Here is a 24,823-nt window from a genome sequence, read left to right as displayed (position 1 = left end):
TGAGATAATCGATGCGCAAGAAGAAGATTTGAGGTCTGCGAGCACTGATCATAACAATTTTGATGAAAGTTTTAGTGACGATAGCATTGAAGTTACAAGTATCAGCTCGTCGGAATTCAGTGATCATCACGTTCTTTCTTCTCCAAAATATAAGCAATATGAGGGGTGTATTGATGACAACGAACAAAGTAATGATGATAATGAAATCGACAACAAGGACAGTGACATTGAGGAGGAAACTAGAAAGGAAAATGACGAGGAAAGCGACGAAGACAATACCAAAAAACACGAAGATCCCGGCGCAAATTTTAATTTCACAATTCCATTTTCTGAGTGGGCAAAACTTCCTTATGTAGACAAAGTGTCTTACAAACGCCTTGGGGGAAATTGGGCGGATGTCTTTGCAAAACACTTTAACAAGGTTCAACCAATGTGTGTCTTGATTTTCAAATACAACCGAATAGCTAGATCCCACAAGGCCGCCAACTACGGTTCATTTTCTGCTCATTGTAAACATGAAATGTGTTCAGCAAATTACAAAATGACCATATCAGACGAACCCGAAGGGAAATCATCGGTTGTAGTGAATGTTTGCCAAACAGGAAAATTATCGAAAGAAAATGAAGAAAAATCCAGATTTGTTAAAGGCCAACGACGAAGTGCAGTGAAACAAGAATTGAGCACTAAGTTCCCATATATGTATCGGTCCGAGCTTTTACTAGAAACCGATACAGAACAGCTTAACGCCGGTAATTATTCAGGTGTTCCTACCAAAGATGTCCTAAATCAAATAAGAGCAGAAGAAAAACAGTACAAGAAAATAAGCGACTGTGTTATTCGAGAAATTTATGCAGTAAAAAGAACATTAGAGATTATAGATATAGCTGCTAAACCAGTCAATGGCTATATTCAATTCATCGGTTTTGAACCATTTTTTGTGATAAATTTTTGCGCCGAACAAATAAACATACTTCGGGACGCTTGCAGACAAGAGGATTGCTACTTGTACTTTGATGCAACAGGTTTATCTATGAAAAGACCGATGGACCAACCAAAACGACTTTACATGTATTGTCTTGTTCTCCAAACTAGGCGACACAGGGGAGGAATTCGAGTTGCAGAGATGCTGACAAATGACCATACAACTCCATCAATTAGCAATTTTCTTTTGCGCATACGACATGCAATTACCACAGGCAGTCTTTATCGAGCCCCAAGAAAAATTGAGACTGATTTTAGCTTTGCCATGATTAATGCTGCATGCCGGGCTCTTAATTCTTGCAGTTTGGTTAATTATTTAATAGATTGTTGGAACAGCATAACGTCATCCACGTATATGTCATCAAAATGCACTGTTCTGCACATTTGCGCTGCGCACATGCTGAAAATCTTTCAAAATCTAATTGTTCAATTCACAAATATAAAAGATGTAAGAAAATTTTGGTTGTATGTATTGGCAAGACTGCAGACATCAACTTCTTTAGAGATTGCGTCACAATTAGTCGAAGATCTTTCAACAATATCAAAGAGCAAGCTTCTAAGCAAGCTAGCGAACCGCGCATTGAAACGACTAAACAGTGCAATACAGATGCAGGATCCAATTGTTGAGGAAGTTTATGATGTTGGCAAAACATGTACCTCAGAGGAAATACTCGGAGATGAAACTTTAAGGTCGCAATCTCCTTTCTTCAATCACTTCAAGCATATTGTGGAAAATGCTTATGTTTCAAATGCATTAGGCGACAAAAATCCGTATTATATTCCAGAGCTCGCCGAGAAAATTCTGAAACAATACATGCCCTTCTTTCCTTTGTGGTCAGGCGTTTTGCTGCAAGAACCAGACAGAAATTTAACTGAAGGATCAAATCGAGATACTAACGCTGTTGTTGAGCGTCATTTTGCGACTATAAAAAATGAAATATTGCATAAAGAGAAAAACATCAATCCAGCAAAATCCTGTCGTCTTCTCTACATCTCAGCAAAAGGCTTGGCAAAGGCATCCCTTGCCTCCATAAAAAAACAGAGAGTCAAAGATGACACCCAAGAAGAGGAAAAGTGGCAAAGACCAGGCCAGCGTAATGACATTAAGAAAAAGAAATCCAAATATTTTTCAAGCCCCTCCAACCAGAAATTTATGAAAGTAAACACTGAAGAACATGATGAAAAAAAGCAATCGGAATCGGAAAACTCTTCGAAGAAATCGTTCTTCAAAACTTCAAAACGACCACTTTCAAAATCAAACAAAGGTCAGAAAGAACAAAAGAAAGAGGAAGATTGTACGAGTTCAGGAAAGTCATCATTTGACTTCACAGACGAAAATGCCATGAGATGGGGTGGCTTTGACAAAGATTATACAGGCATTTCACTGTCAAACACTTGTACTGTTGACAACATTCTTACTGCTTTGCACATAATCATAGTTTCTCGTTCAGATGTCAAGCAAAAGCTTTCTCAGTGTAAAGACACTGCGATCCAGTTAGTGTTGGAGATTTGTCTAAATGACATGCAAAAACGGCAGTGGACAATGGCAAAAGTAAAGTTTGTTAAAGACCTGCTACGGAAACATGGCTCGAATGTAGATTTGTTTGGCTCTGAATTTGAAATGGCAGTGAAACACTTAGTTAGCCCACAACGACACATTACTCAAAAAAAATGTATTGAGTGTTCTGAGAGAAGGTCCTTCCGACATGACCTTATCGAATTAGGGCTCGGAAGGAGTAACCAAAATACAATCCAAGACCTTTTATTTGATTGGGAACATGGAACATCGTCCCGTTGTCCCGTAAGATGTGGTGGCAATACAGAAACGATTCAACATTTTGATTCGATACCTGTATTATTATTTGTATCAGTTGACTTGGCGTCTGCTGAAGACAGACTGATAATCAGTTCCTTAGAAGATCCCATCAACGTTGTTGACCAGCTGTACGATTTGTATGCAGCAACTCTGAATAGACATGGCCACTTCTGTTTGTTGGTGAGGTCTAAATCCGATGAGCCATGGTATTGTTATGATGGTCTTCGAAATAAAAACAGATTTGTAAAACTTGAACGTTTTAGATGTAGATCAAATGAAACAGTTGTCCATTTAATATATGTCAAAAGTAAGAGCAACTGAGAGAATCAGTTTTCAGGTGTCACCTGAAATGACAGGCATCGACAGAATTGATAGAAAAGAAATGAATTTTTTTTTATGACTTGGAAATTTCTGTAATCAAGTTTTGATCAAATACGTTCATTCATAAATAAAACAGAACCGATATTATGTAAATACATGTTTGTGACTTGTAGCAATATGTCTGTTCTTTTCTTTATTAGGCATATCATATGATCTAGTTTATACAAGTTGGATTAATAGATCACAAGCATTGATCTGTTTTGTTTATCTATTTTGGCTAGGAAGCTCTGATATGTTTGACCAAAGAGTTTAGGTACACTGTCAAAGTCAATCCATTCTTTATTTGAATTCGTACGTTTTTTGAACTCGTTGTTTATTCATTTTAACTTAGTTTTGGTTGGCTGGTTGTTTGTTATGCTAGTCACTTTATTCATTTGTATGTGCATATAATGAGTGCTAAGTCATAATACTTGCTTTCTCATTATAAAATTTAAGGTCTATTGGCTCTTTTTCTGGACTTCGTACATTATGTATGTAATAAACACCACATAATATCCTTATATGATAGAGATGTATTTCATAGTAGGAAAAGGAATTCAAGAAATAAACAAAGTTTTGCCTTTGAAACGAAGGAACTTAAATAACATCAAAACCCTATGTTGTGAAGTTACACCTGTTTCTTTTAGAAAATGTTGTAAAGTTATATATACAATACAGCTAACTTTTCTTTCATTTCATTGCCAGTTACTAGTAGCTAGCTTTACCTATCTGTTCAGGGCCATACTTTTTTCTGTTTTGTATGTAGGGGGTCAGTTTCTAGTCCCATCTGACCCCTCAATATCTACTGGGTTTTTTAAAACATCTTTGCCATTTATTTGAATAAATGGTCTATTTTCATCTTCAAATATGTTATGTGTTTCTATTTTTCATCAAAAAACCTAGTGCAGTCGTCTTGCCTCTTAGAAACAAGGGAACTTAGAGATATTTGTAATAAAAAGTTTTAGAAGCTGACGATATTTAAAGGGATATCTGAGCAATTGTGTAACAATATCATATAGGCGACCTTGTAGAATGTTCTAATTAACCAGACTTGTAGATATCTTGAATCTAAGTATACAGGTACTTAAGATAAAATGACATTACCTCCAAAAATAAAGATATATTTAGCAAAATGCTCTAGTAGCTGACTATATAAAGAGAGATATCTGAGTAATTGTGTGGTTATATCATGTGGATGACTTGACAGAATGTTGATATTTGCATGTCTGGCCTATATCTTCAATCTATATATTCAGCTACTTGAGATATGTTGACAAAGCAGCCAAAAAATAAAGATATTTATAACGAAATGCACAAGTAGCTGACTACATAAAGAGAGATATCTGAGTAATTGTGTCGTTATATTATGTGGATGACTTGACAGAATGTTGATATTAGCATGTCTGGCACATATCTTCAATCTATATATTCAGCTACTTGAGATATACCTGTATTGACAAAACTGCCAAAAAAGAATGATATTTGTAACGAAATGCACAGGTACCTGACTGCATAAAGAGACATATCTGAGTAATTGTGTGATCATAATATGTGGATGACTTGACAGAATGTTGATATTAGCAAAACTGGCATATATCTTAAATCTATATATTCAGCTACTTGAAATATATCGACAAAACCGCCAAAAAAGAATGATATTTGAAACAAAATGCACAAATAGCTGACTACATAAAGAGAGATATCTGAGTAATTGTGTGATTATATTATGTGGATGACTTGACAGAATGTTTATATTAGCATGTCTGGCACATATCTTCAATCTATATATTCAGTTGCTTGAGATATATTGACAAAACCGCCAAAAAAGAATGATATTTGTAACGAAATGCACAGGTACCTGACTGCATAAAGAGAGATATCTGAGTAATTGTGTGATCATATTATGTGGATGACTTGACAGAATGTTGATATTAGCAAGACTGGCATATATCTGCAACCTATATATTCAGCTACTTGAAATATATCGACAAAACCGCCAAAAAATAAAGATATTTGTAACGAAACGCACAAGTAGCTGACTACATAAATTGAGATATCTGAGTAATTGTGTCGTAATATTATGTGGATGACTTGACAGAATGTTGATTTTAGCAAGACTGGCATATATCTTACATCTATATATTCAGCTACTTGAGATATATTGACAAAACCGCCAAAAAATAAAGATATTTGTAACAAAATGCTCTAGTAGCTGACTATATAAAGAGAGATATCTGAGTAATTGTGTCGTAATATTATGTGGATGACTTAACAGAATGTTGATATTAGCATGTCTGACATATATCTTCAATCTATATATTCAGCTACTTGAGGTATATTGACAAAACCGCCAAAATATAAAGATATTTGTAACGGAACGCACAAGTAGCTGACTACATAAAGAGAGATATCTGAGTAATTGTGTCGTAATATTATGTGGATGACTTGACAGAATGTTGATTTTAGCAAGACTGGCATATATCTTACATCTATATATTCAGCTACTTGGGATATATTGACAAAACTGCCAAAAATAAAGATATTTATAACGAAATGCACAAGTAGCTGACTATGTAAAGAGAGATATCTGAGTAATTGTGTCGTAATATTATGTGGATGACTTAACAGAATGTTGATATTAGCATGTCTGACATATATCTTCAATCTATATATTCAGCTACTTGAGGTATATTGACAAAACCGCAAAAAAAGAATGATATTTGAGACAAAATGCACAAGTAGCTGACTACATCAAGAGAGATATCTAAGTAATTGTGTGATTAAATTATGTGGATGACTTGACAGAATGTAGATTTTAGCAAGACTGGCATATTTCTTACATCTATATATTCAGCTACTTGAGATATATTGACAAAACTGCCAAAAATAAAGATATTTATAACGAAATGCACAAGTAGCTGACTACATCAAGAGAGATATCTGAGTAATTGTGTTGTAATATTATGTAGATGATTTGAAGAAATCTATATATTCAGCTACTTGAGGTATATTGACAAAACCGCCAAAAAATAAAGATATTTGTAACGGAACGCACAAGTAGCTGACTACATAAAGAGAGATATCTGAGTAATTGTGTCGTAATATTATGTGGATGACTTGAGAGAATGTTGATTTTAGCAAGACTGGCATATATCTTACATCTATATATTCAGCTACTTGGGATATATTGACAAAACTGCCAAAAATAAAGATATTTATAACGAAATGCACAAGTAGCTGACAATATAAAGAGAGATATCTGAGTAATTGTGTCGTAATATTATGTGGATGACTTGAAAGAATGTTGATATTAGCATGTCTGACATATATCTTCAATCTATATATTCAGCTACTTGAGGTATATTGACAAAACCGCAAAAAAAGAATGATATTTGAGACAAAATGCACAAATAGCTGACTACATCAAGAGAGATATCTGAGTAATTGTGTGATTATATTATGTGGATGACTTGACAGAATGTAGATTTTAGCAAGACTGGCATATTTCTTACATCTATATATTCAGCTACTTGAGATATATTGATAAAACTGCCAAAAATAAAGATATTTATAACGAAATGCACAAGTAGCTGACTACATAAAGAGAGATATCTGAGTAATTGTGTGATCATATTATGTGGATGACTTGAAAGAATGTTGATATTAGCATGTCTGACATATATCTTCAGTCTATATATTCAGCTACTTGAGGTATATTGACAAAACCGCCAAAAAATAAAGATATTTGTAACGAAACGCACAAGTAGCTGACTACATAAATTGAGATATCTGAGTAATTGTGTCGTAATATTATGTGGATGACTTGACAGAATGTTGATTTTAGCAAGACTGGCATATATCTTACATCTATATATTCAGCTACTTGAGAGATATTGACAAAACCGCCAAAAGATAAAGATATTTGTAACAAAATGCACAAGTAGCTGACTACATCAAGAGAGATATCTGAGTAATTGTGTCGTAATATTATGTGGATGACTTAACAGAATGTTTATATTAGCATGTCTGACATATATCTTCAATCTATATATTCAGCTACTTGAGGTATATTGACAAAACCGCCAAAAAATAAAGATATTTGTAACGGAGCGCACAAGTAGCTGACTACATAAAGAGAGATATCTGAGTAATTGTGTCGTAATATTATGTGGATGACTTGACAGAATGTTGATTTTAGCAAGACTGGCATATATCTTCAATCTATATATTCAGCTACTTGAGATATACTGACAAAACAGCCAAAAAATAAAGATATTTGTAACGAAACGCACAAGTAGCTGACTACATAAATTGAGATATCTGAGTAATTGTGTCGTAATATTATGTGGATGACTTGACAGAATGTTGATTTTAGCAAGACTGGCATATATCTTACATCTATATATTCAGCTACTTGAGAGATATTGACAAAACCGCCAAAAGATAAAGATATTTGTAACAAAATGCACAAGTAGCTGACTACATCAAGAGAGATATCTGAGTAATTGTGTCGTAATATTATGTGGATGACTTAACAGAATGTTTATATTAGCATGTCTGACATATATCTTCAATCTATATATTCAGCTACTTGAGGTATATTGACAAAACCGCCAAAAAATAAAGATATTTGTAACGGAGCGCACAAGTAGCTGACTACATAAAGAGAGATATCTGAGTAATTGTGTCGTAATATTATGTGGATGACTTGACAGAATGTTGATTTTAGCAAGACTGGCATATATCTTCAATCTATATATTCAGCTACTTGAGATATACTGACAAAACAGCCAAAAAATAAAGATATTTGTAACAAAATGCACAAGTAGCTGACTACATAAAGAGAGATATCTGAGTAATTGTGTGGTAATATTATGTGGATGACTCGGCAGAATGTTGATATTAGCAAGTCAGGCATATATCTTCAGTCTATATATACAGCTACTTGAGATATATTGACAATTGACAGTGATATAGTGCAATGTACATCTTAAGAACAAAAATAGAAATCTTTGGTATGTGTTCTCCCATGGACGGTAAGAAGTATCTAGAAGCCAAGTTTCTTTAATCTCGTAGCCAGTTACTAGTAGCTAGCTTTTCTTACTCCTCGTAGCCAGTTACTAGTAGCCAGTTACTAGTAGCTAACTTTTATTTAATCTCGTAGCCAGTTACTAGTAGCTAGCTTTTTTTACTTCTCGTAGCCAGTTACTAGTAGCCAGCTACTAGTAGCTAACTTTACCTATCTGTGTTTATTGTAAAAATTTGGTTAACTGTCATCACCATGTGAGGGGGATTATTCTAGGGGGCGGGGGTTAATGAATTGATGGTTGAAAGCGCGCATACACATTTTACATTTGTATGCTGATAAATCAATCCGGAATTAAAGCTATAAGGTGATACAAAAAAGAGTTTACGAAGCCCTACTTTCCTGATAATATTATCAGGTTCTTATAGCACTACCAATCACACATATGATATCTTTCGTTAATTCATAGAAATAACAATTTCATAACAAATAACGTCTTTTTATGATAATAACAAAGACGAGTAACAGAAAATTTTGGACCTTTTAACCCCGATCCAAAATTATGTTAATTTAGTTTTTTATCAGATGATATTTCCCACTAATCCTAAAAACAACCTTATCTTTAAATAAAGTCCCGATCATCAAACATAGTTAAGAAGTTTTGTTTAACTTGGGTACTCATTGAGATTTTTAGGAATGTGTACGATATCCGGTTTGTTGTAATAAAAAGTTCAGTATAGAGTTCGCCGACATGAACACCTCCCGTCCTCATACCTCGACCCCCATCCTCACCCCCACGGCCATCCTCAGTGTCCAGGACTCGGTGCCTGTCATCCTACTCTTCCTGTTTGGAGTATTCGGGAATCTCGCGGCGCTTATTGTTCTCTGTTTTCGAAGCAAGATACACGAATGGCGCCCGTTTTACAGATTTGTGCTTGGTTTAGCCATCACTGACGGGGGCGGGCTTCTTATTTCTATCCCTATTTCGGAGTACCAGTATCTGTCCCGCTTCAAGGATCAGCTACCACGGCCCGTGTGTGAATACCTCGCCTTCATCTACATGTTCACCTTACTGTCGTCTGCCATGATCGTCTGCTGTATGTCCGTGGACCGATTCCTTGCTACGTTTTTTCCATTGTACTACAATTCTACGACCAAAGGACGAAGAGCCAACATTACTTTAACACTTCTATGGATAACTTCCGCTTTACTCTGCATTCTGCATGTTTTTGGATTAGGTTCTGCAAAGATCTTTTATCCCGGCTCATGGTGTTTTCTAAATTTCATTGACACGGAAGACACTGGTAATGCAGTATATGCCTATATGTACGCCATTACGGGTGTCCTGATTGTGACATTAACCTTACTTCTTAACTTGACGGTGATTGTCTATTTCATTTACAAAAGACTTACACGAAACTTTTCAGCATCCCCTACTCAAAGCTGGTGTGACGTTCACGTGATTGTGTTCTTAATTTCCATAGTAACAGTATTCACTTCCTGTTGGTCCCCGCTTATAGTAAGTTTTAACATTATCACTAACAGAAAATGTCCATTTTTTACTCCTCTATAACAGTGAAATTCTAATTTGCTTGGTTTATTTTACAGGTGAATATTCTTCAGCACGTTTCCGGCGCCACCAGTGGTGTTGGGGAGACGGAGCTTCTGCTGGTCAGACTGAGTATTACTAACTCTGTCATAGACCCCTGGATCTACATACTGTTTCGGAAGGAAGTGGTCGCTGTGGCCGTGAACTGTGCCAGGAGAGTTTGTCAAACAGTAGAGGAAACTCAGAGGTCATGTTCCCGGTCAGCAACCGGAAGTAAAACACAGGGGGAAGGACTGGGAAGCGTGCACATCAATCCTTTAGCAGAAGATCCGTGACGTCATATTGGTGACTTTTATGAAAAGTGCAATGATGTTATAATCAGAAAACGTTTGATCATCATATGACTAATTTCTTCTGATCTTTGGAACGACACTGTCATTTATGCGGGACTGTCACAATATGCAGGGTGTGCTCATCAAACGTTCATCATTTCGTACATAGCTTTTTTCATATATAATATACAGTGTTTTTTTAATATGTGATCTTGTCGTATATCGGTATGCGGTCAAATCCTTGTTTCAATTGTTTACTTTGGTTCTTTCATTAAATTTTTGAAAGACATAATTTTTTAACGTATTCCACTCCTCAATGTTCTTGTATCAAGAATTTCTTGAGAAAAATACAAAGATAATGAGAGGCCAGTGTTCACCCCTCTGAGTTATGGCCAATTTAATTTGATCTTTTTGCACCTAAAATGCGATTTCAGCCTGATTAGGATTTGTTGTCAGTATTTTTTTATCAAGCAAACTTTTTTTTCTTGTAATATTGTTTTTAATTATGAACAATATTCACACTGAATAGAGGGATAACGAAATAAAACTTGTATGAAGCTGCATAAATTTTTGTGTGACCTTTTTGCACTTAAAATAGGCAATTTCTATGATAGTTACAATTTGATTGAAATAAAATCATTTTGAAAATCAAGAATTTTATCAGATTAATCCAGTTTGCCTAGATATATATTCAGTATCATTTTGACATAATAAAACATGGGGGTCAGTGATGTCAAATTTTAGATATATGGCTTCGAAGTAAAATTCTCGCAAAAATTGGCTTTAAAAAATTCAGACATTTTCTATATATTTGCATGATTTTATGCTGAACATCTATTACTCTCTCAAAATTTAGTTTTGTGCAAGTCATACCGGACATATAGAACATATTACAAACCTATCAAATGTTAAAAATGTGAATAATAAATAATGTTTAATAAAAAAAATTGCTTGTTTCTGTAACTTTCGACTAAAAACCTTCCGCACGAGAATATAGTTCCCCAACAAACTTGTTTGTTTCTTGTATTCAATTGGATTTTCTTTATGAATGTTGTAAAATTATAAAATGAAGATCTTTCTGTGAGGTTTAAATTAATTATTTCATATATTTTTTTTAATATAATGAACACCTGCTGAATGAAATCAAAACGTGAGATACCTTAACTGAAACTATGCGTGCAAACACTTTTTCACAACGCGCGTTATTATAATTTCGTACTTTTACCGAGCATATGATTGGTCGATTGCTGTCAAGTGACCGTGCTATAAATTCTAATGCTAACTATACTTAAATTAAAAAAAAAATCTATAAACCTGATTGAAAATAGATTTTTATGACTCAATGCATGCATTGGCATGTGCGCCATTGTGACGTCACAATAGCGCAATCAACGCCCATACATTCTTACTATATTTACATTTGCAAAAAGGTTTATACTGAGTAGAATAGCGATTTCAAACGATCAGTTCTGTATATTTACATTTGCTAAAAGGTTAATACTAAGTAGAATAGCGATTTCAAACGTTCAATTCTGTATGAACTTTTTTCGTGACGTCACAATGATCGTAGCACGCCCCAACAATGTTAAAAAGTTCACCACTATATGAAGGTTGTTGGAACGTGATCAAACCTTCTGAGAAGGTTTGATTACAGGATATGACCACGTGGCCAACCAAGTTCATATCCCTGTGAACTTTTTAACTTGTTGTTTATTTCTAAGATAACGTTGTTGATGATTATTTGTTTTTAATTTATTAATATAATAATAAGAATTGTAGCCTTTTGATATCGATCAATACATGATTTTATAGACCTGATAAGAGTATATTAATCTCGGACTTCGTCCTCGGTCAATTTACTCTCATCAGGTTTATAAAACCATGTATTTACCGATATCAAAAGGCTATAATTGTATATTGCATCGCGCTAGCACGCGTTAATCAATTTGTATCGTTGCAGTTAGGACAATATCTTAAAAAATGATTTATTGCTTATATTTACATTTGTTTTAACCTACTGTTTTGTCTACAAATGTGGTTAATCCCTGTTTTATCCTAAGCATAAGTTTGAATTAGTAGAAGAACCACCGTAACAGTCATAATCCGTTTGTGACGTCAAAACACTAGTGGAACTCTTTATTTAAAGAGGTTCGTTCCTCTGTTTTTGGGTAGCCATTTTGGGTCACCTCTATTCTTGAAATTATGCATCATACATTGATTTTACTCATAAATTCATATTTTATCTTATAATGCCAATTAAACTATATTAAATAAAATGTAAAAGGAAAAATTACATATTTACACAGTTTAGTAGGGGACTATATTTTTGGCGGATGGTTTTTAAAAAGAAAATGAAAATTTTTCATAACTCAGTTGTTTTAGAGTACCGTCACTTTAGCTTCCTTATTTTTAATGCAAACAAAATTTCTAAATATTTTGTGCATTAGAATATCTTCATATTGTTACGAAAAACATATTTTTACAATTTTTCAATATTTCTATCGACACATGTTGGCAAATTTAACTTAAATTTCATAAAAGTCAAAGAAAAATGAATCCAACAGTTTGCCTAAAACTAGAGTATATCATGCCATATCTCAAATTTTACATTATAGACCCATATTTTTGGTTGATTTTTCTGAATTTATAAGATTTTTCTGACAAGTCTATCATAATTTGAGAAAAAGTTTGACACTTTAATAAAATTTCATTACATGTTGAATCGTTAATGTGTAAAAATAGCGGATTTTTTAGTGCAAAAATGTCAAAATAGCAATTAGATGAAGAAATTGTAACAATTTTCTTTATGATAATTTTAATTTTATTCATTTTAAATAGTATAAATTTGTATTTGATTCCAATGTTCATTCCGATAATAAAATATAGAGGGAAAAGCGATTTATGCGCAATCTGCACTTTCAGTGCAAAAAGGTCATATCAAATACACCGTAGCGCCGAATGAAGCATATAGACCCTAAAATTTTGTTTTGAATTTTGGTTAAGCTATGTGCGTAGATTAAACAAAATACTTTAGAAAAAAACTTAAAGACTTTTGATAGCAGGATCCAACGTCGTTAAGAAATGAATTCGATATGTGATATCAAATGGTTTATAAAAAAGCGTAAACTGCCCCAAACCATTTTAAATTGTTAAACAGAAATAAATAAATATTGCATTCATTGCTCATAATTTAATATTTTGTTATGAATTGTAAATTAAAAAAAAATTGACCTTTTAATTAATTGACGTCAAGTACAAAATACAAACGTATCGTCAGGCGGATTGATACATTTTTGACGTTAGTCTTCCTATGACGTAGGCAACTTTCTCTATACGATAGGCCAATTAAAGATTTTTTACTCAATCGGAAAGCGCGTTACAACTAAAATTAAATTATATAACCTTGCAGTACTCTGTCTGTGTTACGGTGCTATTGGAAAATAAACGTAAAACGTAATTATTATTTTTTTAGATTAACCATAATTATATGAATATGCTTGAAACATTGTAACAAGTAAATAGAATGCTTCATTTTGTATTTCTCGCTATTTTAGTGGCGAGTTCAACATTTTATCCCTTGCCTCTCACCTTAAATACGATGCTGGTTCAATGTGAAATAAAAGAAGGTTATTTAATAATGCTTAATTCTTCTTATTCCATACTAGGTAGTGTCAACTTCCTATCGTGATCTTAAGAATGGGTGTAAAGCAGCGGTTGTATGCTTTGTGCTTTCTAAGCGACACCGTTTCTTCATTATGGTTTGGCAGCCGCTATTATTGGTTCCTAGCTAGCGTATACGAGCTGAGGGTGCGCTAGTGAGTGGTTGTATGTTTGATTAGGTGTGACTGATGTCACTTGTGTGGATTATCAGTAAATAGTCCTGATCAGCAGCAACGGGGTAGAAACATTAATCAATTTTCTTTAATCAAAGCATTCAGCACTGAAATACTGATTTTTTTTTGGCCTATTGTTGATTAAAAAACAATGTGTAAATTCCTATCTGAACAGATAATAGGATTGGATTAAACTTCTTACAATTGCAAGTTTCTTCTTGAAGATATGCTATATCACCTAATTTTCCTCCCTTAATCTTTAATCAATTTTCATCCTTAATGACACGTAAACAATAACAAACTGCTGGTTCATATCAAATAGAATTCTCAGGAAGAAATTAAGGAATATCAAATTGGCACAGTTTGTTTATGACTTTGTATTCATATTAAGCAGAATTTATTCTTTTTAAACTTGTACGTGAAAAAAAACCTCGCTGTAGCCTTCAACTCAACATTCAGGTATATCGACGACGTATTATCAATTAATAACAATTGTTACTTCCACACTTACGTAGACTCGATATATCACAGTGAACTTATTTGTTATCACCACATGTCATTTTTTGCAGAATAAAAATACAGCATATATATTGCGCAATCAAGAGGAATATGTTCTCCATAAATAACATTCGTGTACTCTTCCTAATATTGAGCCGGTGAAATTCAACAACTATTTCCCTAAACAAGACCAAAAAAACATTTATCCAGTATCCAGTTTGACATACTCGAAATCTATTGAAAATAAAATACTCGAAATTTAAAACTTATGAATGTCCCTGTTTAAGTGTTTCACTGACGTCGCTGTCGGCTGGGACAGTGGTTAGATAAGTGTCCTAATTGAAAGTGACATCATTGATAGTGACCTCATTGACAATGGACACGATGCCACTTATTCATTAGTTATCTTTCAAAACGACCGAACAAAATTTTCAGAAATTAAAAAAAAAGAAAATATAAATATGTGTGTGAAGTCAGATTAATAATTTATTTAAATCATTATACTTACTAGAAAAGTCGGCTTATGTAAAATGAGATTACAAAGAATTTTATATAGGGGGAAATTACTTTGGATATGTTTTCAAGAATATTCTTCTCATTTTCTTTTTGGGTGTGAGATGGGATTTGGTGGTGGTATAAATAAAACAATTTGGCAAGAATGTGTTTTAATTAAGTTTTGACTTGAAAGTCTTGAAAAAAGTATTACCAGACTTTGTGTTAAATGACCTTATTGTTGCAGGGACGATGCTAGGTGTTGACCGGATCGCTAGTGTGATTGTTCGCCTCTTCCCGTACATGATACGTAAGAGGTCTAAATATGACGAGAGACACACCATGCAGTAGTGCTCACACCTCAACACTTATATTCAAGTCTGGATGAATGACTAGAGGAAACATAGAAGCACCACTTCTGTCTTACTTTATAGAACAGCTTACGGCATTTAAAAATTACAATCTTCTTCTTAACAGGCAGGAAATTTGAAGACACAGTGTTTGTAACAATTAGGTGGACTTAGGGAAATCCATTGAACATATGTATGTAGGAAGTTGATTGTATCGATTTTATCTGATTTATAAAACAAATCAGATAAAAAAGGTTACAGATGTCCTTATAGACGAAAAAAAGCCAAAACGGAAGAAAACTTTGAAATGGAAACAACGCTTTACATCAATAGCAGCACCAATGAGACAACGAGTGTTCCGAATTGGCCATCACCAGCACCGGCTTCACTTTTACTTGTCTTCGGAGTGGTGGGAAATATTCTAGCACTGGTCATTCTCTTCTGTTCGGCAAGATCGCACAAATGGCGCCCCTTTTACCGCTTTGTTTGTGGGCTTGCCATCACAGACGGGGGTGGGGTGTTCCTGTCCTACCCCCTGGTGATGGTCCGTTACGCTTCACAGTTCCAGTATGATTATCCTCAGCCCATGTGTGACTACATGGCGTTCATCTTGATGTTTACGATCCTGGCCTCGGCTTTGATTGTCTGTGCTATGTCATTAGATCGTTTTCTAGCGATCCTTTATCCACATTTTTATAACAAGCCAACAAAGAATCGGAGAGCCATCTTAATGATAGCAGGAATTTGGATTTTTTCGGCAGTGATGTCTAGCCTTCATTTAATGGCCGGAAATAAAAGTTTGAGCTTTTTCCCAGGCTCCTGGTGCTTCTTGGATTTTGTTCATAGTGATACCAAAGCGTTTGCTTTCCTGTATTCAGTAACGGGGATCCTGGTTCTTGGCACCACTGCAGCGCTCAATATAACTGTTATTTTCAATGTGTGCCGCAACATCCAACAAAAGAAGAAGAAACCTAAGAAGAAAGACATATACATCATCGCTTTCCTTCTTTTGATTGTTATCCTGTTCAGTTCATGCATTACCCCGCTCTTAGTAAGTATATCAAGATAGAAGCAAGGTTTTCATTTATATACGGTACAGTTATTGTATCAAAAAAAATATATTTCTATCGACAAGCGATAAAATCACAATTGTTCTATGTTTTATAGATTAACATATTTGGTCATGCAATTGGAACCCTATCTGGAAATGGCCAGTTTGAGTTGGTGGCTCTACGAATTTCTGTGACCAACTCTATAGTTGATCCCTGGATCTACATAGTTTTCCGAAAGGATACATTTGATTTTTTTCAACGCAAGGTCATGAATAGGATTTTTGCTTCTCAGTTATCAACTGGCCCATCTTCTACACACGATTCTGAAGTATCGCGAGAACCATCGGTATCTGTGTCCATGTCGTACGCTACAAGATAGTGTGTATCATTAAAATACTGGAAAAACTAAAAGTAGTATGTTTCACTACGCAGGCTTTATAGAACATCGCAACTAACATAGATAGTTTAATAGATCAAGCCCCGCAGTCACCAACTTTCCTCAAATTAATACTCAAGTCTGAGTTTTGACCTCAAATTTATGTATTTTTCTTGTAAGGATTTAAAGTTGAGGACTGAGTTGAGTGATTTGAAAAAAAAAATGGTGATGGCGGAGCATGGCCCTAGGATTATGTATCAGTTATAGACTAAAATCAAAACTTGTGCACTGTCAAATTGTTTTGTGATTGTTAACTTTGTAAACATGATATGCTATAATGATTATAATGTGTATTTATATCACGTTCATAGTTAGAAATTTCAAGCATAATTTTATGATCAATGTTTCTGTTATAAAAAATGGACTTTTGGACTTAAACCTAAAATGCTTCATGAACCTGAGGCCAGTTGTGTTTTATATACAAGGCAAAAATCAACTTGTTAATTTTTCCAAAGAAGGAGAATAAGATTACTACAGTATCAAGTGTTACCATGTAAACGATATAACTGATCCCGTTTACTAAGATATTGTTGATTTACCTTATAAATGTCTTGTTCTTTTCCTACCGCCTTACAGTCTTACGGCCTTAACATCATACATGTATGTATACAATTCAAGTAGTAAATGATAATGTCTGTTTGTTAAATACTATTTTATTTATTTATGTATCCTATTATTATCATTTCTCTTTCAATTAAACAAAAAATTGAGCAATTTTTAAGTTGGTTTTATGTCTTTATGTACGCTGATAACGGCGGCAGACCACAGGGTGGATCTGTCAAAACACTTCCGCAAGTAGTTCCTTAATTCCTGAACCAAGGTGCGTTGTAGCAGTGAGCTGACGGACAGCACACCCTGTATATGGGAGTATAGCACTTAAAACATAATCAAAGTAATGAGAATACTGAAAAGTGATAAGCCAAAGATTGATGGGAATACTGAGTATTTGCATTCAACATCTCATGGCAAGATATTGCTTAGTTCGTGTGTGCAAGCACTTGCCTGACAAAATTCACCGAGTTATTTCATGGCCAGTGAATAGTTTCCTTTTTCTATATTATTATTATTCATTATTTCCTTAAAATAATAACCAATTGCATAATCAAACAAAAGTTACAAATAGAAATAGATAATGCATTCGAAAAATTTATATAACATTGTCTGTATTAAATTCTAACATAATATTTCAAAACAATAATCACATATGTAAGCTTTAAAACACTCAAAATGTTGAGTTTTTTCTACACATTGAGCAATTTTTCATAGAGATGTTGAGTGTGGTTTTAACAAAGCAGATTGATTTCAATAAATTCATCAATGAATTCAATAGGCTCATGAGTCTTAATTGTTTAATTGTTACGCACCAGTAGAGATTTGGGTACCCGATAACTATTTACTATACGTCAAATTATATATTTATATATCTATAGCAGAAAGGAGTAATATACATTGATATAAAAGATATAGGCTTAAATCCCGATTGTGTGTTGAAAAAATAAAAATTAAATTCTTCATCTCTTCAGATGATTGAGTACCGATGAAATGTGATCTCGGCTATGCTGTTAACTTCGATTTAATACAAAAATAAGCTCGTTAAAAAAGGAGTGAATATTATTTGGAAGATGCTTGTTTTATTTCTCTGTATTAAAACTAAATGTTGAAGATTTTAAACATCGTGCAGCTTTAACATAAGCGCTGTTACCATACGATATTAAAAAAAACAAAGAGCCTGGGGCTGTCGTGATATTGATGCATGACCATACATTATGTGGAAAAAAAATGTATTGGGATTGCTGTATTAACTTGAAAACGAGGGGTGAATGGGCGATATCGCTGACCTGAGCAACATTACCCGACATGTGAACCTCTCAAATTACTATATTGTCTTAGTAGAAACTAAAATCAAAAAGTAGACCTCAGTTGGAATTCGAATTCAACATATCGATATTCGTTCATAATAAAAATGTTCAAAAGTTCAGCTTCTGAAGAATACAGACAAGTTATTATCAAAGATCATAAAGGAATTGGAATGTGGTTTTTACCCGCCTTCTTTGAATATATGACAAGCTCTCATTGAGAGGTTCGAGGAAGTAACGTTCTATTTTCATCACCACTTGCTTTATGGGTGTGATAAATAGGACACAAATGCATTTAATTCTTCTTGATACAGAAATAAACATGAAATTGTCCACAATATATGGAAACTGTAACCAGGCAACCATTACATACATAGCTGATGTAAAAATGAAATAGGTGATTATGCAAAAAAATCTAGTATCAAAAAGATTGAGCAAAAGTTTTAAGAGGCTAGATGGTCAACAAGTAACCAATCAAATCTACCTTAATATTTTAGCTACATGAGCTGAAAATTTTGAATATTTCAATATAAATTTGTACGAAGCTGTTCTTCTCAAAAAGATTTTAAAAATCAAAAAATGACCATGACAATCACGCCCTTTTAATTCAATCAAGAAAGCTCTCTAAGAATGATATTGTAGGTACCTTTTTCAGGGTTTTTTTCCAAAAATGGTTTTGATAACTGAAGAGTATTACTTAAAAAGAGTATGTTCTGCTCATCAATGACTAAAACAAGTTTACAAAGAATGTTTGCTTTGTTGGCTAAATTTGACGCTGTCGATATGGCGAAGAAGAAACAGTGAGATAGTATGCCATGGACAACAAACAACAATTATGTTAATAATTGTATTTATATGTTGAATGCTATAATTTTATTTGCTTATTTATTGTATTTTTCATGTTTATGTTTGATTAGATAAGTTGCATTTCTTTCCCAAGCCTTGTAGAGGTCGTTGGCCATATTATGTAATTTCCCTGCAGTGGTCGCTGTCCATGTCTATTTTTAGCCCAAATTCCTAGTCTAAAAACCTCCCAGTGACCTATTATGTAATTGTTAAAAATCCAATGGTGAAATTCTCCCCAAATTTAATTTAATAGCCAATCAAATTAAGCGATACGGTCACGTGGTTTGATGCGGTCAGTATCTGACCGGTGAGAGTAGGGTCATTCTGTCTTCATCTCTGAGAGTGTTAGCACGAGTAATGTTGTGATACACCCACCACCATCCCCGTTTCACCACTCCAATATTCAAAAGTTGCATACATGTACAAAATATTGTTATTTTGCATATGGCATATTTTATTTTTGAGGTGCCATCTTTTTGCTGGTTTTGTATATATTGTATATGATTTTGAACAAAATGTTGTTTCTGTATTTTAAGGAGATCAGCATATTGATAAGTTATTTAACATTTTGTGTGAACAGCTTTGGGTCTGATCCCCTACTATGTTGTTTATATTTTTCTTTACTTTCGTCATTTTTAATAAATGACATATTTCATCATGCACAAGTGTTGAGTTCATTTATCAGACAGCAAAAACGGAGCTGCGGTGAGGTTGTGCAGCATGAGAAAACATAAATGATATTACTAAAGTCGGATAAATCTTTATATTAACAAACCTTAACTCAATTTACAGCTCAGGTGAGCTAACAAAAACAAATATAAAATTATGTAACGTGTATCAAGAATCGTGCATCTTGTTTTGTGACAGCTGTTTTGTTATTCGGAATTGGTGTATATATATCACCATGAATTAAAAAGTAGTTGTCGATCCAGACGCCTTGAATATGAAATTCTTCGATAGGGAGATGTTCTACAGTCTTCTGGTAATTATTGAATTCTATTCAAATATTTAATATATTTATTATTTTGGAATTGCTTTCTGTATGTGCTGGCTCTGTATTATTTGCAACCAATTTTTGACAAAACAAAAATATGAAGCTACAGTATGTATCGTTCTCACATGCTCTGGAACATTAAATTTATCTTTATTGTGAAGTCTAGCTACTGTTATAGGTTTACAAGCCACTTTGTATTAACTCGGTGGTAAAATAAATGAGCGGCAAAATCAAACCTGCAGATTTTTTTTATCAGTACTTTTTTTTATTGCGGCAGCTGTAAATTGGTAATTTTTTGTGCATTTTCAGTTGATGCGTATTTCGAATTAAGCGTTTGCCTACTGATTAAGTGAATGTATGAAGAAGCTTTGGTTCGTTATGTGAAGATTTAGTTTAGATGAGTGTTTTATATTTTGCAAGATCGTACGACATAATCATCAATTGTTTATTTTCCTTTACTCACGCATAAAATGTAAACTGTGTATATGTTTGTAATTGTCCCTATGTTGTAAACAACAACCAAATAAATAGAGGAATAAACTGTTCTGTTTTGAATGGGCAGGTTTTGTTTCTGATCACATGGAGGACAGAAGCCGAGACATGCCAATCACTGTCCGACTGTGCACAGTCCGCCAAATGCTGTAAAAATAGCTACGGAGATGTACTTCCACCAAGAGAAGGTAGGGTTTGTAACAGCTAGGTGTCTTTGCAAGAGTTACTTTAACAACATTTGTAACAGCTAGGTGTCTTTGCAAGAGTTACTTTAACAATAATTGTAACAGTTAGGTGTCTTTGCAAGAGTTACTTTAACAACATTTGTAACAGCTAGGTGTCTTTGCAAGAGTTACTTTAACAACAATTGTAACAGCTAAGTGTCTTTGCAAGAGTTACTTTAACAATAATTGTAACAGTTAGGTGTCTTTGCAAGAGTTACTTTAACAACAATTGTAACAGCTAAGTGTCTTTGCAAGAGTTACTTTAACAACAATTGTAACAGCTAGGTGTCTTTGCAAGAGTTACTTTAACAACATTTGTAACAGCTCGGTGTCTTTGCAAGAGTTACTTTAACAATAATTGTAACAGTTAGGTGTCTTTGCAAGAGTTACTTTAACAACAATTGTAACAGCTAAGTGTCTTTGCAAGAGTTACTTTAACAACAATTGTAACAGCTAGGTGTCTTTGCAAGAGTTACTTAACAACATTTGTAACAGCTAGGTGTCTTTGCAAGAGGTACTTTAACAACAATTGTAAAATCTCTTAGACGTTCAGAAACAAACGTTTAAAGGACTTAGACACAATTTGAGCTCAAATATTTTTTTTACTGTTTAAAATGGTTAATATGGGTATTTAAATGCTATGTCAAAATTTGAATGTCAAATATCGAGTTACAAGCAAGTTACAGAGTTTAGATATGTTATAGTTTACATATATCTTTTATTGGTATAAGTCAATCTAATTAAAATTATACTTTTCATCCCGCTCTTTGTTATGTATGGTTATCGCTGGTGAATTGTTCTGACCTCTGTACCTCGCTTGTAATTAAACTCCTAATGATTGAATTATGGTCAAACGTGTCAATTGCCCGAGTGAAATGTTTCATACATAATGAAAAACTATAAAAATTTCAAATCGTGTCTAGGTCCCTTAATATAATAAGTAATAGTAATAGTATGATAACTCAAGATGTGTGACAACAATTTTTTTATACAACGAGTTGAGATTCCAACACCCTGCAAGACTTGAGGTTAGAAAACACACGATAAATTGGATACAATTTAATTCATATGTTTTCACAAAGATTTGCATGTTTTCCTCCGGTATTTTATTTTTAAAACCATATTTTATGGTTTTTAAGGAAAGAGATTTTAACATTATTTGAGTGATGAATACTTTTAAAAACTAAATTTAATGAATTACAGGATCGCAAGAACCACTCGAGATCACAGGCCAATGCTCTTACCGCCTAGGTCGGGAATATGAACAGTGTTACCCAAAGTACTGCGAATGTTCACCAGGTCTGTATCCAGTTCATAACTGACAATACCATACAATTCTTAATCATCTCTTTGATCCTGAGTCCATGTCATGCAAATCACAAAAGTGTTTTTCTTAACCAATCCACAGAATCGTTATCTTTGAAGCCAATTTCTTCGTTTTTAGTTTGATATTATTTATTTTTCAATGAAATGTTGGATATTTTGTTGATTTGCAGTTATTCTGTTGTAGGTCTTGAGTGCTACAGGCCGATCTCGGGTGTCTGTTGTATACCATATCAATGTTATAACGCCACCTGGGTAAGAGAAGACAGGGAATATTGGGACACTTGTTTCAGAGATCCACATTGTCCTCTTCCTCCATAATTTGTTCCCATGTACATTAACATGCTGTCAAATCATTTTTGAATGCACAAAATACATTTTAACTGAGTTTGTTTTATTTCAAACATGTTCAAATACAATTTACGTCCCAATATCGATTTCGGTAAATGTTACACCAATGCATCTCGATTAAAATAGTTAGGAATTAAAAGTTTCATAAATACACAAAAATTCATTATGTTGTTGTGAAAGAAAAACGCTTCTTTATCAATTTTTTTCAAAAATTTAACTTTCAAAATTCCCAACTGTGGACGTTTACGCTTTCTTTCGCGAACAACCAGCTTCAAGCTTATAAGCATATCAGCAATAAGTTGAAACAATTTACATACTTTTGTCGTGATGGAAATGTTGTTCTTCGTTTGTATTTGGAGAAGGTCGTCATTTACAATAAAAAAAATATACTATTTTTACATTATCATGTTACAACAATTGACCAGTCTATTGATTGGGGAAAATACAATATTGTAATAAACATCTATATGCCTGGTTTGATGCCGAAAGTTTCACATAGGCATAAGTACTTTTTATCGCAAAAATTTCATTATCACTTGTTTGCAAAAAACAGAAACAAAAAACAAGAGTCACAAGTAGTTTTTTTAACTGTGATACAGTTAATACAACTTTTACGATAGAGGCAATTGTGTAGCCATGTGACAGGAGTATCTGCCGTTGTTCTGAATTAGTTCTAAAATCGTCTTGTAAACAAAAACTGGTGTACAAATTTTGATGTAATTCTTCACATGGTGTTGCGGAAAGAACTACATTTTTATATTTAAAATATGTTCCTGTTGATTGTCTGGCTTGATCATTGAGGATTAAGCGAATAAAAATTCACATCCTCAATTAATTATCAAGCACTTTTTTTTCATAATTTATACGAACTATCTCATTCCGTCCAAAAGAATGTGTTAGAATTTGACGACGTTTTATGTTTATATACAGTTTATGACCAAAAGATTTTGCAAAAAACACATTGTTTTAGGGGTTTGTTATATTCAAGAATAAAAACCATCTCCAATATTAATTCTAACGTCATTGCCGTTAATTATCAAGACGATGATCGAATTATATGGTGCAAGTGTCCATTCGTTAATCGTAAAATAAAAAACACGAAGGAAAAAAAATGCCTGATGGTACCAAGCCCTCAACATAAAAAACCATTTCCTACAAGGTTATGAAATGTCTGGTCACTAAGCGATTTCAGTCAATAATGTAGTTTATTTAAATGCAATTTGCGATTTTGGTCATGAGTTTACGGACATCATCATTTTCAATTGTTGGGATTCTCTAAGTGATATCTCTTATGTATAGTGGGTCATCACCCTACGTTTTTTTTTATTGAAAATGGGTCGTTTTTCATATAACATTAATTAAACTATGACAAAAATATGAACCACAGATCCACTCTATAAGATGAAAGGCACTGAAGTTCTATAGAAAATAACTCTTTTGAAGATTATGATACGCATACACTAGTTCGAATCATATAAATTCAAATTATTGAAGTTTTTAAGGGCAACAAATCGATTTGATGTTAACTATATTCTTGGGAATGATGAAAACAATCGGATATGTTGATATTTTTTCAGTGTCTGATTATATTAATGAAAGCATCTTATCCACCTTCTCCTTTCATAAAAGCTTCTTCCTATCGTTTTATTTTTATTACTGAAGTTCTCGGATAGTGTTTCATAGATTTTGCAGTCGCAGCTCAAACTATTTTCAAACTTGCTAACACATTTTAAAAACCTTACATACAATTCTGCGTTTAGGTCTATAGAAGTTAAAGAGACAACACTCTCAGAAACATACAAAATTCCACAACGCCACTGTGAAAATATGTTTATCTGCATTTGTGTGTAAGATTTCGTAAATCGTCAGGTTGTTTGTGCTTTAGTTTTCCAGGCTATCCTTACTTCTTAGATACATATTGAGACCAACACGTTCTATTTGTAGACCTGGATATCAGCACCACTGCTGTACTCAACAGATCTTCATCGTGAATGTATGTCGCAATATCCAAC

At 33.7% G+C, this 24,823-nt stretch overlaps 3 protein-coding genes across 3 annotated transcripts; all 3 read left to right on the top strand.

Annotated features, from left to right (window-relative positions):
* The first annotated feature begins 8,408 nt into the window (after positions 1 to 8,408).
* Positions 8,409 to 10,953, top strand: LOC105345487 (prostaglandin E2 receptor EP4 subtype). The gene is made up of 2 exons (XM_011453619.4): positions 8,409 to 9,702; positions 9,792 to 10,953. The coding sequence occupies exons 1-2, from the start codon at positions 8,935 to 8,937 to the stop codon at positions 10,065 to 10,067; spliced, it is 1,044 nt and encodes a 347-aa protein (XP_011451921.3). The 5' UTR covers positions 8,409 to 8,934; the 3' UTR covers positions 10,068 to 10,953.
* A 3,968-nt stretch (positions 10,954 to 14,921) lies between these two features.
* On the top strand, positions 14,922 to 17,446 carry LOC105345486 (prostaglandin E2 receptor EP4 subtype). Its single transcript, XM_034455425.2, has 3 exons — positions 14,922 to 15,028; positions 15,135 to 16,288; positions 16,405 to 17,446. The coding sequence occupies exons 2-3, from the start codon at positions 15,545 to 15,547 to the stop codon at positions 16,666 to 16,668; spliced, it is 1,008 nt and encodes a 335-aa protein (XP_034311316.2). The 5' UTR covers positions 14,922 to 15,028; positions 15,135 to 15,544; the 3' UTR covers positions 16,669 to 17,446.
* A 2,807-nt stretch (positions 17,447 to 20,253) lies between these two features.
* On the top strand, positions 20,254 to 22,843 carry LOC105345485 (uncharacterized). The gene is made up of 4 exons (XM_011453617.4): positions 20,254 to 20,409; positions 20,984 to 21,101; positions 22,341 to 22,436; positions 22,648 to 22,843. Exons 1-4 carry the CDS (start codon positions 20,371 to 20,373, stop codon positions 22,779 to 22,781), a joined length of 387 nt encoding a protein of 128 aa, XP_011451919.3. The 5' UTR covers positions 20,254 to 20,370; the 3' UTR covers positions 22,782 to 22,843.
* Positions 22,844 to 24,823: the final 1,980 nt, after the last annotated feature.

This window comes from Magallana gigas, chromosome 7 (assembly GCF_963853765.1).
Source record: "Magallana gigas chromosome 7, xbMagGiga1.1, whole genome shotgun sequence".
Lineage (NCBI taxonomy): Eukaryota > Metazoa > Mollusca > Bivalvia > Ostreida > Ostreidae > Magallana > Magallana gigas.
The sequence above is the reverse complement of the archived record's forward strand: the minus strand, read 5'-3'. Positions and strand labels throughout refer to the sequence as shown.

Excerpts from the sequence above, each read along its gene's own strand:
- LOC105345487 (XM_011453619.4), top strand. The coding sequence starts at position 8,935 with ATGAACACCTCCCGTCCTCATACCTCGACCCCCATCCTCACCCCCACG. Across the intron at positions 9,703-9,791 it reads CCTGTTGGTCCCCGCTTATA|GTGAATATTCTTCAGCACGT; the intron begins GTAAGTTTTAAC and ends TTTATTTTACAG.
- LOC105345486 (XM_034455425.2), top strand. The coding sequence starts at position 15,545 with ATGGAAACAACGCTTTACATCAATAGCAGCACCAATGAGACAACGAGT. Across the intron at positions 16,289-16,404 it reads CATGCATTACCCCGCTCTTA|ATTAACATATTTGGTCATGC; the intron begins GTAAGTATATCA and ends TATGTTTTATAG.
- LOC105345485 (XM_011453617.4), top strand. The coding sequence starts at position 20,371 with ATGAAATTCTTCGATAGGGAGATGTTCTACAGTCTTCTG. Across the intron at positions 21,102-22,340 it reads TGTACTTCCACCAAGAGAAG|GATCGCAAGAACCACTCGAG; the intron begins GTAGGGTTTGTA and ends AATGAATTACAG. Across the intron at positions 22,437-22,647 it reads GTACTGCGAATGTTCACCAG|GTCTTGAGTGCTACAGGCCG; the intron begins GTCTGTATCCAG and ends ATTCTGTTGTAG.